General features: G+C 37.0%; 2 protein-coding genes and 1 long non-coding RNA gene across 19 annotated transcripts in view; 2 read left to right on the forward strand and 1 right to left on the reverse strand.

Annotated features, from left to right (window-relative positions):
* The window catches only part of PMCA (plasma membrane calcium-transporting ATPase 3), a 31,422-nt gene extending 24,224 nt beyond the window's left edge, over positions 1–7,198 (reverse strand). For 6 of the 15 annotated variants that reach the window (XM_015168570.3, XM_015168575.3, XM_015168572.3 and 3 more), the window contains exons 1-7: positions 6,197–6,469; positions 3,867–4,035; positions 3,618–3,812; positions 3,264–3,550; positions 2,301–2,511; positions 1,645–1,686; positions 179–582 (exon numbers count right to left, since the gene is read on the reverse strand). In XM_015168570.3, the coding sequence (XP_015024056.1) occupies positions 179–582; positions 1,645–1,686; positions 2,301–2,511; positions 3,264–3,550; positions 3,618–3,812; positions 3,867–4,023 (1,296 nt within the window). In that variant the 5' untranslated portion in view covers positions 4,024–4,035; positions 6,197–6,469. Of the gene's footprint in view, positions 1–178; positions 583–1,644; positions 1,687–2,300; positions 2,512–3,263; positions 3,551–3,617; positions 3,813–3,866; positions 4,036–6,196; positions 6,477–7,183 lie in introns of those variants that run through there. The other 9 variants (XM_032434264.2, XM_032434263.2, XM_015168574.3 and 6 more) reach the window with 7 other exon arrangements.
* Positions 2,427–3,496, forward strand: LOC116650497 (uncharacterized). Its single transcript, XR_004303471.2, has 2 exons — positions 2,427–2,565; positions 3,224–3,496. It is a non-coding gene; the product is annotated as an uncharacterized lncRNA (long non-coding RNA).
* A 2,585-nt stretch (positions 7,199–9,783) lies between the features above and the next one.
* Positions 9,784–16,668, forward strand: Hcf (Host cell factor). Of its 3 annotated transcripts, none has more exons than XM_015168565.3 (13): positions 9,784–9,932; positions 10,171–10,641; positions 10,767–11,076; positions 11,390–11,601; positions 11,665–11,853; positions 11,972–12,123; positions 12,273–13,454; positions 13,515–14,789; positions 14,853–15,075; positions 15,144–15,313; positions 15,390–15,641; positions 15,772–16,132; positions 16,192–16,668. In XM_015168565.3, exons 2-13 carry the CDS (start codon positions 10,305–10,307, stop codon positions 16,332–16,334), a joined length of 4,806 nt encoding a protein of 1,601 aa, XP_015024051.1. In that variant the 5' UTR covers positions 9,784–9,932; positions 10,171–10,304; the 3' UTR covers positions 16,335–16,668. The 3 variants fall into 3 exon arrangements, with proteins under 3 accessions (XP_015024051.1, XP_002059756.2, XP_015024052.1); XM_002059720.4 differs by having other exon boundaries at positions 9,785–9,932; positions 15,141–15,313; XM_015168566.3 differs by having other exon boundaries at positions 9,785–9,932; positions 11,972–12,117; positions 15,141–15,313.
* Positions 16,669–16,673: the final 5 nt, after the last annotated feature.

Here is a 16,673-nt window from a genome sequence, read left to right on the forward strand (position 1 = left end):
ATTATACAATAATTCGGAAGCTATTACACTCTAGATGATAACATGCAAGTCGTTTTGTAATTTATTATTTATATAAATATAGTGGATTACTCATCTTAGTACTCATTTTATTTTTTGATAACGCCCATTTTCAATGTGTGTCAGGGTATTTAAAAAATGTTAAAAACGATACACTTACCTTCACAGAATATGCCAAAGATAGCGTTACGGCCAGTGGAAGGCCCTCAGGCACTGCCACGACTAATACTGTGACACCAATAATCAAATGCTTAACCAAATTATTAGCATACGTGTTCTTCCATGGCTTTTCATCAATCACGAACGTCTTGATACAGAATTGGATAATCAGAATAAAAACGGTGAGAACAGCTATGGTGGAACCAGCGTAGCCAATTTGTATAGCCAGCTTCGTAAGTTTTGCCTGCAGCACCGACTTTTCCTTTTTGTGTCCTGTTTCAGGGGCTGGCGTTGAGGACTGCTGCACGTGATTTCCGTCTGATTCCGACTTAACAGCCTCACTAGCACTTCGTGGCTGCGTAACATGGGATGTTTCTTTTATTGGTATTCGGCCGTCATTCTCACCTGCATGATCCGCAAATTTGTATTATATTTATTAATATCACACACTTATTATTTGTTGAGTATAAACTATTTATTATACCCTTGCAGACAACATTGTGAAAGTAAACTTATTATAACTTTACGAATTCCTAATCATGTATAAGTCAGGTTAATACTAAATTTGTACTTAAAATCATCAGAGGGATACTATTCTTGATAAATCTACAACATGGAATAATTATGCGAAAACTGAGGTTTCGTGGGATAAGCTCATTCTAAATCAAACAAATATTAAAGCACAAGCACACTCACTTTGTAGGAAAATTAGAAGGATTCATGAGAATTTTACTTAGTTCATTTAAATATATTATTATTTGTGCAAACGTATTTGGCAAAAACACGTTATGCGCGCTTTATCGATATAGTATCATATCGATTTAAATACCATATAGGCAAGTCGTCAGCCATACCAAGATATTAGAAGTCGCTAATCAATTATTAACATTTTAATTAATGAACAAATCTCTAGAATTAAATACTTTCATATTAAATACTTTCGATTTAAATACCATATAGGCGAGTTGTCAGCCACACCAAGATATTAGAAGTTGCTTTTCAATTATTAACATTTTAAATAATAAACAAATCTCTAGAATTAAATACTTTCATATTTAATATGGTAAATATTATTTATGTTTTAAGTCTGCAAGGGTATTTTATTTTCGTTATGTACTAAACTGCTTTCCTATAGCACTTTACGAAAAACCCCATTTAACAATGACAAATACTTTATTGACACATGTATATTGTGCTGTATTTATGTATGTAAGTATTACACATAAGATCTTTTTCCATTTCTCTACAAAAAACATTATTTACCTACTTATGTAAGTTTTTTTTTTTAACTTATTTAGACTCATTTTTACTTAAAAGCCCATTTTTCAAAATATCTTTGTACAAAATTATCTTACTCTTTTACTAGTTGACTGTAAAATATCTATCGCCTTACGTGTTTCCCTTTTTATGATAAAACGGTAAGTTGAAACTAACTAGATAGAAGTATTTTAACTGTAAGTGATTCACCTGTCAGGCTCTTGCTCTTTTGCTTGCCCGCCTTTTTAGCTTCTGAATTATGAAATATTTGATTCGTTGTTTTAATCCGTTTACGTTGATATATGATAAATTAGCCATAATTTAAAGCATTTAATTTGTTGATTCGATATGTTATTTTTTATTGTTTTGGTGTTGGTAGTGGTGGTGGTTTTGGTTGGTTGGTTGGTTGGTTGATTGATTGATTGATTGGTTGATTGGTTGGTTTATTGATTGATTTGGTGTTTTTTTTTTATTGAGGTAGATGAAGGAGTTCAAAGATGGGTCAATCAATTCACGTCATGCAATTCACGTATGACAATTGGAATATGAAAAAATAAAAATAAAACATAAACGATATAATTAAAGATTATCGGCAGTAGAATTCTTATTTTGTAGGTACGTAAGATAATGTACATATTGTTGAGTGACAATTATAGTTCTAATCAGCGCCGCTTCTTTAGACAACTTTCAGCAAAATATTCTAAATTCACTAATCGGTCTTGGTATTGGGTTTCAAGACAATTATAACAAACGTACATATAAATCATTGGCATTTGCTTATTGTTTTCAATCCAGTTTGAAATAGGGTATGATTATTATCTGGGTGTACGGATAAAATTTTGAAATATAATAATACTAATACATACCCTTTTTCATCTTTTTAATTTCTGCTTCTTGCTCGTCTACAGCTGCTCCAAGCAGAGTGAAAATAATACCGGCCTGCGAATTAACGCCAACAGCTGTTACTACCATTTTGCCACTGCCCTCCATAACGTGCGTGCCGGATAAAACCATTGGATCAGCCTCAGTGCCCTTTTTAACATGATCTGATTCGCCAGTCAGGGAAGACTCGTCCACCTAAATAGGAAGACCAATAAATTTATGATAAACTCTGCGACTCAACAATCGTCGGTAAACAGGGTTTAAATGTGTATATACTTGAACATAACAGAACATCGCAAAAAAATACACTGTATTTTAGAGATCAAGCTCTCTCTCTCCTTTTTATACCCTGAACCCATTAAAAATGGGTATAAGGGTATATTGTCTTTGTGCAAAATCCAAATGTATGTAACAGGCAGAAGGAAGCATCTCTGACCCCATAAAGTATATATATTCTTAATCAGCACCAATAGCCGAGTCGATCTAGCCATGTCCGTCTGTCTGTCCGTCCGTCCGTCTATGAACGCAAGGATCTCAGAACCTATAAGAGCTAGACTTGAAATTTTAGATGTAGGTGCTCCTAGTGCCTGCGCAGATCGAGTTTGTTTCCGATAATCGATAAATTACTCCGTTGCCAAGAAATCGATATCGATATCCTATTTTTTGGGCAATTTTAGTAAATAATAAGAGGTAGAGTCATCAAACTTGACATATAGCTTCTAAAATAGAATAAATACATACATTTGATGTTGGAAGAAGAAGGTTCAGGGTATCCCCTAGGCGGGAGGTCCCGACTACAATTTTTTACTTGTTTAAATTAGCGGAACAATAATTTGACAATTAACTATAATTGACCGTTAACACGTTAAATTTAATATATTTCTTCTGTCTAATTAACATTTTCCAGATATGAAAACGGCTGAGTTGGAGCAAGAGAGACAGCTTACCTTAAGATCATTGCTTTGTATAAGGCAGCCATCGGCGGGTAAAAGGTCGCCATACTTGATCTGAGCAATATCGCCGACAAGGATGTCTCCAACCGAAATTTGGCATACCTCACCACCACGGATTACGGAGAATTTATGCTCGCCTTCTATACGGTTCTGCAGCCCGCGAAATTGTCTTTCCTTTGAGTAATCATTAAAAGCTGTCACTATGACGACTACAATGACCGAAATAAGTATAGCGAGACCCTCAATCCACCCGTGATGTTCATCTTCTTCTTGTAGTAATGCTACAATTAAATATAAAGAAAAGTATACGTGTCTCTGTTATATAAACTAGAATAGAAGGTTACTTACGCGCATCCTCGTCAGCAGGCTTATAAAATGATAGACCAAGGGATACTAACGCAGCTACCTCCAAAATAATAAGTGTAACATCTTGAAGCGCTTCCCAGACTAGTGTTAAAAATGTTTTTGGGGGTTTCGGTGGTATTACATTTGACCCAAACGTTTCACGTCTGTGCTCCTCATCAGCTTTTGACCCGCTGAGGCCTGAATCAAGAACCATTAGAATGTTTAAAAGTTATTCCGATTTTTAAACCAAACCTTCATTTGGGGATGTATATAACTTTTTGCATAATTCATGAATTCCACCGAAATCACTGATTTTTGCCACACCCTCCCTGCCACGATGCTCCATGAGCTCGCGTAATTGTTTAAGTGATATCCCATACTGTGCCGGTCTTCCATCGATTGTGGCCATTGGTTATAATATCTATAATATAAAACATTTCAAACGTAAGATATTTGGAGAATAAAAACTTAAAAACCTCCTAGTGCGCGTGCAGCGCGAGATTATTTTCAATAATCAATAACTTGCCGTTTTCAAGCAATCGATAAAAATCAATATTAAAATCCTTTTTTTGAACAAATCTCTTAGGTTTTAGGATCTAGACTCTCTTAATCAAGTTTTTTGCTTTATATATACATATGTATGTATAATGGCATATACGCAAACACACATGCATGCGTTTCGTGTCTATAAAAGTTGCGGCCAACGTTCTGTTTAGTTTTAGTATTTACACATATTCGTACGTACACATTAACAGCATCTGTATTTAGAAAATAAAACATTGTGCCTGGGCAAAATGTTGATGTCCAACAACGGGTGGTTCGATCCGAGAGTATGCATCAATATTGCGCGAATGAACTTGTTGACGGCCTTAGAGAGATCATTGAGAATCAAACCCAAAACATTTAGCTATTTAGCAACTATCTTTGGAATACAACCCACTATATCTTACATTTGCCCCCTATTTAGTATGGGGAATGCAATCTTGATTATCTTTGGTTATTATATGCCGATCTTTGTAATTTGAGAGGCAACATTTTAATTCCCTTTGCAAGGGTATAAGAAATTAAATTTGACAATGTATGTATGTATATGTATATACAGGTATGCACACAAAACAAATGCAGAACGATTTCACTTCTTCTCAAATACATATTGTATTCTTTTAATATGTTTTAGCAGTAAGCACTTATGAAAGATGTATGTATATTTGTAAGGGAGGCCACGAGGTTTTCTGTCAGTCAAGATAAGTAGTATGTTTTGGACGAGGCAAGCAATGACGTCATTCCGAAAAGTGATGACGTAAAACTATTCCGTCACAAAGTGGATTCAACCGGTGGATTCCTGACCACATTGGTGCTGCTATTAATATTTGAGAATATCTCAATTGTCACTGATAAGGATAACAAAACATTGTAAATATTTCTTTCCAAAGTATTAATCAGTGACTTAATTGATTTTTTCTTGATTCAGTGTAGTACAAAGTTTTAAGAAAGAGGAAGTTAACAATAATGTAAAAATAAACATGATCTTCTTGCGGAATGCTCAACATTGATACTTAAAATATCGACTAACTCCAATTCTTACTTTTATATGAATGCGTATATATAAATACTTATGTATATGCACATTTCGTGTAATGCATACATATATAGGTATATATGTATATTTGTACAAGGGCATAAGAAAAATAAATGCAATTAGCACAGAGGTCAGTTGAATTTATTGTATTTTGAAGGCTTTTTGCGGTTACAGATGTAACTGTATTTGTAAATTGGGTTAACTGACATTCAGTTAAGGTTTGGCAGTTGGCTCAAAAAACATACAAACAGAACTAGGAGGAGAAAGAGAGAGACCTAACATATACGCACACACGGACATGCGCGTATATAGATGTTAGGCATAAAAGTTCCCTCTTTGCTGTGTCAAAATTTAGAACACCCGAAGGTAAGCGCGTCTATTCGGCTGTGCTAATGCTCAGATCAAGTTTGTATACAAATTAATATACACACACACACACACACACACACTTGTCTACCACACCATCTCCCCTTCGCTAAACGCAATTTTAGACTTCGAGCACAAATTACGTCATGCACACACATCACAGATTAAATGTACATATGTACATAGGTTTGCGTGAATAGTTGTATTGGCTTAACAAATTTCATATTGGTTGCGACTATCTGGTTTTCCAAATCAAATGCATGACAGTTAAAGGCACTATTCATGTATATATTTATACAATATTTAATGCGTAACATACATATCAATTAAAATATTGATTTTGTTACTTTTCCTAACTTAATTTTTATTACCCGACCAAGATGGCAACTAAACCAGCTGGTGGATATCTGCAGTCTCAGGCCGCGGAATGATATCACTTTCCCTATATCATACATACACACATATTGGCACCGTTCCTACGTGTACATTCATTTGTATGTATCCATATACGTTTGCACGCTCCCATACTTTCATAGAAAAGCATGATTACATGTTTTTTATTAATATACTGAAATATACATATTTGTATTCGCCAGACATGGGGAAAGTTATATTTGCTTAATTATTATTTATTTACCGAACTATAATTGAGTTTAGATACTATGTTAGATGGGTGTTGCCACGCGTTTTTACCACACTAGTCAAATGCTGCAGGCAGGCAGCAAGAATCAGTATGCCAACGCGAACACAACGCGATTAAATTTATTATTTTAAGTACACTAAATATAAGTAAACTTAAACATTTAGGTTTATTGCATATGCTTATGTCCCTTCGCAACAAACTTTTGTAATACACTCGTTACCAGAAACGGTCGTATTTTTATTTTTGCCAATACAACGGGTAACTGGTTTAGTATACACAAATGTACAGTGTGACCAACTTTTTCAAGCGACGAAAACACCATCAAATTAAAGATACGATACTTTTCAGTAAAGATTTTATCATAATTTTCAGTATACTATCAAAATGTCACTGTAAGTGATGCCAGATCATCATGGGCAAGCGTTATTCAAATGTACACTCATGCTTAATTCAGCAACGTTTATATTTGTGCACATATAAAATTGTTTTTAAATGAACCATGTAATTTTACTTAAGCTACATTATGAAAGCAACATACGACAAATATAAATTAAAAAAAGAAAGAGTTTTTATAACCATTGTTGCTCTCGTTTATGATCAGAATATGTGATTTATGATACTTTTGATTTTTGTTATGCATCTATGTAACATTTCAAATCTAACATAATATACAAGTTCTAAATATTTGTATATACACATATTACAATAAAGGAAAATGTGATCGAAATCAGTAAGCCACAAATCTTAAACTTCTAACCCTGCTGCAAAACTGTAAACACTTAACTCTTTGTGTATGCATTCATATTTGTGTGTACAGCAGTGACTACAATTAATTTGATTACTAACTGAGAAGGGTTTCATTTGAATTACTGCAATTACATTTTAAACGTACTTCTTTGATATATATTTTATGTCGTTATAATGCTACGATTTATAAAGTTATCCACCATTCACACACTTTCAAAATCAAATTATTTTTACCTTATGATCAAAACAGACAAGAAACTAAGAAGGAATATACCATTCACTGAGTAATTCGGTGTACTGTGCTTTGATTTGCAAGCCACCCTCCTATTTATAGCCTTTTGAAATTGTTATATGTGTGTACACGCATCTATACATACATATCCGAAGTGAAAGAACAGGTAGTCGAGATATTTGTCCTACTTATCGTAGTGCTGAAGTTATCAGTCGTGTGTTTGACTTGATTACGTTAGCACTGCGGCGTTACCTGAGTGATAAGCTCATTAGAAACAATGCGTACAATCTGCCGAGATGTCTTTGCATCCATTGATGAGTTTTATTTAGTATTGAGTATATAAGGAACTCCATTGCATTTTAAAAATTTAATTTTCGAAAACCTTTAAGTTTTAATGAAACTTATAAGCTATTTTGTAAAAATGTTGTTTTGCAAGTCCATTTATTAGTCTCCCAAAACTGTATGGTTACTTGTATGGTACCATTGCGGTAAAATCCATACATAACTAATTAAATTCATATCTAAAACATCCTTTTTTGTCGCGAAACAACTTACTCTAAATTATTTCACTGGTTGAACGTTACAAAGATTTAAAAAAGCGTTACGTAATACTTAGTTTATTTGAATAAATACTTAAATATATCGAGCAGAACAAATAATTGATAAATTCCTTTAGTACCGAATAGTTAAACAAATTTGCATTGAACTAGCAGATACAGAAAACTTCTCACCTAGCGAAAGCCCGTAGAATCTAGCTTGCACCTTGACCCCTCGATGTAAGAACAGTTTTAATACTTAGCTTTTAGCAATATTTAATTAAGTTTTTGTTGTTTTTAAATTATAACAGTGAGTAACACTCTCAGATCTGTGATTAAGACGCATTTTTGTCTAGCTAGCATACTTTGAGGCGTAAATAAATCGATTTCGATTAATTGTTTTTTACTTTATAATATTTTTATGTGCGTCAAATTAGCGGCGGTGAGTTACCGTCGAATTTTGGTACTTGGTATCGGAAAAGGAATCGGTCACTTTAAAATGCATTTATGTATGTTTTTAAGCACGAAACCAAATTAATTTAAATGCAGATTGCCATTTCCGGAGAAATAGAATAATAAGGGTTTAAATATCGCCATTTTGATGAATAAAAATGATAAGTATGTAAATATTGCCAGGTAGTTATTTTGCATTGGGCGTATAATAAGAAAAATAGAAGAATGCGAATTTTTCAAAAACAATTTCTTGATGTAAAAAGCAAAATGATTGATAATTCGCGATCTATATGCTAAACTACCGTGTATTTGGGTACCATTATCGGAAAAATAGAACAATAAAGGTTGAAATATTGCCACATTTGGTTATTATACATATTTAAACACTTAAATGCATAGTTGTCGTCTTCGGCAACAGTCTATTTCACCAAAGATAATGTTTTATTGTAAAATGACAATTATTTCATATATTACTGCATTTATTATCCATTCACAAGTATTTTGAATTAATTTGTTCCCGCTCAATATTGTATAGCATTGTTTAACACTGATTCCGAGCAGTGGTTCGGTTCCCGTTGGAGCTAGTAGCTCGATAGCCCTTTTGAATGAACAACATGAGGTGTGTTTACATTTCGTTATTTTTCTAAAAAACAGCTTGATCGAGTTGTTTAGAATTAATGCGTAAAGCTTTCTTAAACATGTATCTTCAAGGTGGTATACCGTGCATTCAGGGCTATTATCCCTGAGAAAAGATATTAGGGTTCAAGTGCAAGGGTGATTTTTTACGGTTATTTTGTATGGGGCTAGCAACGAGGTTGCTGCACTGTAGTACAAACATCTTAAAAACGTGCTAATCGATTTCTATAATTTTTTCAAGATTGGTTAGGTGAAACTATAGACTTCAATTGTGCGGTTTTCGGGGCCATTATCCCTAAATTAAGATATTTAAAGAATGGTGAAAACCTAACTTTTCAACCCCTTTGTTTACCCATATTATAATTAAAATTCAAAAATAAATTAATGCAGATAGTAAATAATTTAGTTTTTTTCAATACTGCATTTAAATTTATTTGGTTTCGTGCTTAAAAACATTAATATATGCATATAAAAGATTCCGATTCCTTTTCTGATACCAACTACCAAAAATCGACGCTAAGTCACCGCCGCTAATTTGACGCACATACGTTATTTTTCCTCACTGGCAAACTTATCGATGAAAATGCAAGCTATCGACGTATGTCGTGATGTCTTACTCTATCCGGCACTAAAACTTCCATAAAAACCAAGGTGGCAGAGTTGTAATCGCAGGTGGTATACCAGAGCCGAGTGGAAACGCTGCTACTGAAAAACCATCGTGAACCATGGTGAACCCTTCCAAAGCGAAAAAACTTGCTAGACGTTTTTTCTTTTATACAGAGCACTAACAATTAAAATCCTGATTTTAGTTTATGTGAATAACAAGAAATTGTGCATTATAATTTATGTATTTAACCCTTATGCTGCTTCTGTATAAAGTTACAATGGTTCTTAGTATATTTGTAGTTCGCTAGCCCTGAATCTATACATCGATATCTTTAAAAAATTGGTAATAATAGCATCCCTGACTGTGTATGTTGAACTAGTTCGGTTCGCTTCTTGCGACAGTTTTTTATATGTCTCGCTGTCGTTTTCTTCGGCTTTTTTTGCACATTGTGTATTGATTTTGTGGCATTTAATTAATTGATTTTACTAAAATTTTCAACTCCTAACAGTTAATTAATTGGTAAGAGTGCATAATGCGAAAAAAGTAAAGTTCGTTTTAATTGATTATTTAATATTTGTGATAAAATGGTACTAAAATTTGATATATTTGTGGAGCGTCTATTGGCAGCATTGCCAGGTCAACCTAAATTTGCGAGCATACATGTACATATACAGTGTGCATTAAAAGTTATTTTAGTTTGCCTTCGTTGTATCCCATATTACTTTTGTAATTCATAAAATTTAATGTATTATTTCAGGTTCTACAAAATAAAATGCATTCGTGTATTGATTAACTCGGCTTGATTGCTTAATGTCAACAAATATATTGAAGCAAACTTCGCAGATTCTGTCGATATTTGCATATAAGTGGTATCAAATATAGCTCTGTGATATGGAAAGTACAGAGTTTACTAGATCGACTAATTCCTTGGGAGTTGCAGTAGCCGCCGAGCTCAACTCTGATCAGATTCTACGCTCAGACAACCAAAATTCTGGAGTTAACTGTTTGGCACGGATCGATATGGACTTAGACGCATATCAAACGGAAAGCATACATCATAACTTAACCAACAACCATTCAGGGTTTCGTTGGAAGCGCGTCCTTAACCCAACCGGTCCCCAACCACGGCCGCGACATGGCCACCGCGCAATAAATATAAAGGAACTTATGGTAGTTTTTGGTGGTGGTAATGAAGGAATTGTGGACGAGCTGCACGTTTATAATACAGGTATACCATATTAGATCTTGAGGGTTATTTAGAATATTGTTTAGTAATTAGTAGTAACTTTTATCACACATCAAACATATTTTAGGACTCGAGACTAATTATTTAGTTTTCCTTTATTTTTGTAGTTACTAATCAATGGTATGTGCCTGTGTTGAAAGGTGATGTGCCAAACGGATGTGCTGCTTATGGGTTTGTCGTGGAGGGAACACGCATGTTTGTTTTTGGCGGCATGATTGAATATGGAAAATATTCAAATGAGCTCTACGAACTTCAGGCAACCAAGTGGGAGTGGAGAAAAATGTATCCGGAGTCACCAGATAATGGCTTGTCGCCATGTCCTCGTTTAGGTCACAGCTTTACGATGGTGGGGGACAAAATATTTCTCTTTGGCGGATTGGCAAATGAATCGGATGACCCAAAAAATAATATTCCAAAGTAGGTAACCAACAAATTTTAATATACACTTGAATGTGTGCTTATGGTAAAATAATTTTGTTAGGGAGTAAGTATAATATATTGTATTGCTATATTTATTTTCTATGCAATTAAGTCAATAATTGTTAGCAGTCGCTTCTGTTGGAACCCAACATAAAAAGGTGTGGTCCGGTTCCCGGTTCATATAACAGTTGCGCAAATTTAGTATCTGTCAAAACTAGTTAAATAATTTTGACTGTTATAGATGATTTAATTACTAAAATTAAATTAAAAATTAAATAACTTAATTAAACACACCTTTTATTTTATATAGATATCTGAATGATTTGTATATATTGGATACTCGTGGGGTACATAGTCACAACGGAAAGTGGATAATTCCTAAGACATTTGGAGATAGCCCTCCACCACGCGAGTCCCACACTGGAATATCCTTTACAAGTAAAGATACTGGCAAGTTAAATTTGCTGGTATATGGAGGAATGAGTGGCTGCCGTTTGGGCGACTTATGGTTACTTGAGACGGGTATTCTGATTAAAACTAAATATTCTTTAAGACGTCCAGCTTACCTGTCCATTCGAATTGCAGATTCCATGACATGGGAAAAACCGCGTACTAGGGGCCAAGCTCCACTTCCGCGTTCATTACATAGCTCGACAATGATTGCAAACAAAATGTATGTTTTTGGTGGATGGGTGCCGTTGGTAATTAATGACTCAAAAGCGACCACTGAGCGGGAATGGAAATGCACAAATACACTGGCCGTTCTCGATTTAGGTACCTATTTTGCGATTAAGATTTAATAGCTAAAGCTTTGAACTAGTTTTGTCATCTTAAAAAACTATGTGAAAGTTCCGTAATTTTTGACGTTACCTTTTAATATTTATAATTTCAGATACAATGATTTGGGAGAATGTCACCTTGGACACCGTTGAGGAAAATGTACCAAGGGCACGAGCAGGTCACTGCGCCGTTGGAATTCAAAGTCGTCTGTACGTATGGTCCGGCCGAGACGGTTACCGCAAAGCTTGGAACAACCAGGTTAGGGTGAGATGATCTGCTATCATAGACTGTAAACTTTCTGTAGTGCACATATATAAATACCATATAACGGGTATACCTTGGTCTTTTTCGCCCTGTTTTCACCCTTGAAAAGTTTAAACCGAAGCATTAAGTACTAATATTCCTTTGTATAGGTCTGTTGTAAGGATTTATGGTACCTGGAGGTGACGAAACCACTCTATGCAGTTAAAGTAGCACTAGTGCGTGCGTCCACGCATGCGCTGGAGCTTTCTTGGACGGCAACAACCTTTGCCGCTGCCTATGTACTTCAGATACAAAAGATCGATCAAGCACCAGCAATAGGCAGTACAAAGCAGAGTCATAGTCAAAGTCAGACTCAAACGGCCTCCGCCAATGGATCCGAAAGTATACCTTTAGTAGCGTCTGCTGCACTGAAGTTCGAAAAAAACCCAATTTCAGTGTTGCATCTGACTGGAGCCAAGAGTCCATCAGTGGGTACTGGGCAGCCTATTACGGCTTTAGCCAAATCATCGGTTGGACAACCTCAAGCATTGGGCAGCGCTGTTTTTGTAGCCCAGACGCAGGCACAAACGCAAGGTAGCCCCGTTAAAGTCAAGGCAGTTGGCTTATCAACAGTGTCTGTTTCCTCGGAAACAACCCCCACAATGTCAACGACAGTTAGTGTGCAACCACAACTATCGATTATAAGCAGCACTGCATCAAGCATCAACCCGGTAAACAGCGGCAGCGGAGGCAGCGCTAATATGCAAAAATTTCGACCCAACTCGTCCATTTCTAAGACGTCGTTGGCTGCAACCATATCCTCTGCAACAACTTCTGCCCCGGCTTCTCAAATAAACGAGGGTGACATTTGTGTTCAAAATGTTGCCGTTCGTGTAGCAAACACTGCAGCGACCAGTGGAATAGTTCTCACCTCCCAGACATCGACAGGAGCTTTGCGCATTCTTCCTGGTGTATCGACCAGTACTGGCGTGACCGCTGGCCAAACATTACGCCTAGCCACAACATATAGCAACAGCGGAAGTGGTTCAACCACCACAACAATATTAAAAGCGTCTCAGCCCAGCGCCTCCGCGCAGCTATCTAGCGGCGGATCGCAGACAACCTCCCCGGCAGCAACTGTTACTACGTCCCTTGGGGGCAAACAGTATTTCATACAAAAACCACTTAACCTGGCTCCAAATGTACAGCTGCAGTTTGTTAAAACAAGCAGTGGAGGTATGACGGTGCAGACGTTACCTAAGGTCAACTTTAATATTGCAAAGAGTGTTACCCAGGGCCAGGCCATCTCCATTTGTAATCAACAACTGACCCCAGGCTCTACACAAATTCAGGTAAGATTATAAGCCGGTACGATTTAAAAATGCTTAATTTCTTTTTATTTTTCATACAAGATAACGTCTGGCAGTAGTGTGCAATCAAAGACAGTAATGGCTACAGGTCAAAATTTAATGGCGACATCTACTGGAGCGACTGGCTCACACCAACAATCTTCGCTGCAGCAGCACCAGCAAAAACCAATAGTTTCTGGCAATGTTTTAAAGCTGGTATCACCTCATACAGTATCCGGCGGCAAATTGATCATGAAGAATTCGAACATTCTGCAGATGGGCAAAGTTACGCCCAATGTGATGGGGGGAAAGCCAGCTTTCGTCATCACCAACAAGCACGGCACTCAGATAGGTAACCAGCAAATTATAATTGTTACCACTGGTGCCAGTTTACGAACAGTGCCGTCTAGCTCTGTGGTGAGCAGTGCTGGTAGTTCAACAGGCGGTACGAGCATAGTGAGCATTGTTGGTTCGACAGGGACAACGGCTACGCCTATTGCAGTTGGCGGACAGCGTGCTGTAATATCCAATCAAAGTAGCGTTAAAATGGTCCGCAACATACCGAGTACCCCTGGTGCTTCTGGGCGCCCCATTACTCTGACCTTGCCGCAAACATCATCGTCTACACATATGTCTGGAAGCTCAGGCCATGTAACGTCCCAGAAACTCACTGGAACGTCACTGTCGCAGAAAACTGCCGTGTATATTGGTGGCAAGCCAGTTACAGTAATGAGTGCAAGTTCCGGGATTGGCTCACCAGGTTCCAGTTCCACAAATAAGTTGGTAATGTTGCCAGGCGCAACGGCTGCGAGAAAGGGATTTGTCAACATTTTTAACACTGGTGGTGCAAGTGGTCCTGGAAGTGGCCAACGCACATTGACATTGGCTACCAGAAGTGCGCCTGTAAAGACAGCAGCCGTGCAGCTAAAGGAGAAGGACAACAGCAATGTTGAGCCAGCGGTTACAATTGCCACGATAGCTGATTCAGTTTGCGCCGACACCGATCCTATCGATGATATTATTGAGCAGCTGGACGGTGCGGACGACATACTAAAGCCGCTTAAAAATGAAGCCCGAGAGCCTGAAAACATTGAAAATGATAATGCCGCTGCAACTTCAACATCAACACCAACATTAGTTCAATCGGCAACGCCTACCACTGGACCGTTAACCATAATGTCTGATGCACAGGATACAGTGACAGAAATTAAAATTCCAGAGACTGTTGACGATATTTCTAGTGTTAGTAGTACTACGGATGTGCAGAAAACATCAACTGCAACTAAAGATAGAAATTCCGTAATTGGAACATGCTCAGCCGAGAATATCGACTCCAATGTAAACATATATATGTCATTATTGTTTTAAAATTGGTTAAAAACGATTCATTTTTGTTTGCAGTCTAGTTTCCCCGCAGCCGTTACAACCACTGCAACGGACTGCAATCAGCCAACGGCATCTGAGACTGAGGCTGCAAATATATTAACTACAATTAAATCAGGTGAGGCTTTGGGCATTAGCGGCAGTATTTTCAAAGACACTGCGATATCAACTACAAGTGAATCCGACTTAGACAAAAACCCTTTATCGATTCCCGTTCTCCGGCAGCATCATCACCAAAACGGTTAGTGTAGCTCCACTTCCATACGAGATTTTTTTTTTATTTTGTTCTTATATTCAATATTATAGTAGACGGCTCGCATTTGGAGGCCCTTGCTTCTGCAGCTGTAATGCAAGCGGCTACCGCATCGGCAGATTCAAGTCAGGCAGCAAGGAGCCTACTTGATAGCTCGTCAGCCGCCCATCTTAGCAATACAAGCTACAAATCAACTGAACAACAAAAAAACAGCAATGACAACAATGTAAGTAATTCCAATTTGACTGTCTAGTTTTGAAATTTAGTAGTCCAACATTTACGCTTGTCTTTTCGTACCTTAGGTCCCTGTCACAGTTGCTGATACAGTTGACGACACTGATAAGTGGCATACGGTGGGCATATTCAAGGAACTGTCACATACTGTAACTAGCTATATCGATTATAAGTACTTTAACGAGTCTCAGCTTGAAAACTTTGACGGTGATAATCTGCCAGACCTAGCTCAATATCCGCGCATCAGTCTGGATCCAGGAACCGCATATCGTTTTCGCCTAGCTGCCCTTAATACATGTGGTCGAGGCGAATGGGGGGAGGTTTGTTTTTTTTTCTACGATCACAAGCTAAGCAAGTTTAAAATATTTTTGAATTATTTTTATTTTGTTTTATGCTTTTGTGAAATTTTTGAGCTTTCTTTTTAAGATATTGTTTGTATGCGTTTGTTAGATCTCAAGCTTTAAGACCTGCCTACCTGGTTTCCCTGGCGCCCCGTCGGCCATCAAGATATCAAAGGATGTTAAGGAGGGTGCACACTTAACTTGGGAACCTCCTCCAGCTCAAAAGACAAAGGAAATCGTTGAGTACTCGGTTTACCTTGCCGTAAAGCCCACTACGAAAGACAAGGTGGCATCACCACAGCTGGCTTTTGTTCGCGTTTATGTTGGGGCGGCAAACCAATGCACAGTACCCAATGCATCCCTTTCTAACGCACATGTTGACTGCTCCAATAAACCGGCTATTATCTTCCGAATCGCTGCGCGCAATCAGAAGGGATATGGCCCTGCGACGCAAGTCAGATGGCTACAAGGTAAATATTGATTTATAAAGTTTTCTTTAAGGCAAAATATATCTACATTGAATTCTTAGATCCGTCTACAACCAAGTTGCAAGGTGCTGCAAATACGACTAGCTTAAAGCGTACCCAGGAAAAGACTACCGCGTCTCCTGCAAGCAGCTACAGCTCACCGCAAAAACGTGCCCGAAGCACTGGCCTGCAGGGCTTGGAATGATTATCATACACATTTCAAGGCTAGTTTGAAAATAAATTGTACAGTTTCCTCGGTAGTAACAGGATCCAGTTAGAAATGCTGTTGTCAAAATACTTCCATTAGAAAAGGATCCTCACCACCGTCAATAATAGAAAAGAAAGGGCGTGGTAAGATGTATAAGTTTAAAATAAGTATATCCTTGCATGCTAAATACACATTTTGTTTTAAGTCCGAAAGTCGAAAGTAACACATCATTTGATCCAATTTGTGAATAAAAATGAATTCTATACTATTATATATAATGCCCAAATTACTTATAATAAAATTACATAATAAATTACAATAGTAAAAAGTACCTTT

The sequence above is a fragment of the Drosophila virilis genome, chromosome 6 (assembly GCF_030788295.1).
Source record: "Drosophila virilis strain 15010-1051.87 chromosome 6, Dvir_AGI_RSII-ME, whole genome shotgun sequence".
NCBI classification, from domain to species: Eukaryota; Metazoa; Arthropoda; class Insecta; order Diptera; family Drosophilidae; genus Drosophila; species Drosophila virilis.

Bases quoted from the DNA above. Each gene is read 5' to 3' on its own strand.
- Hcf (XM_002059720.4), top strand. From the start codon at position 10,305: ATGGAAAGTACAGAGTTTACTAGATCGACTAATTCCTTGGGAGTTGCA. The intron at 13,455-13,514 runs GTAAGATTATAA...TTTTCATACAAG, and splicing joins CAGGCTCTACACAAATTCAG to ATAACGTCTGGCAGTAGTGT. The intron at 15,642-15,771 runs GTTTGTTTTTTT...TGCGTTTGTTAG, and splicing joins GTCGAGGCGAATGGGGGGAG to ATCTCAAGCTTTAAGACCTG.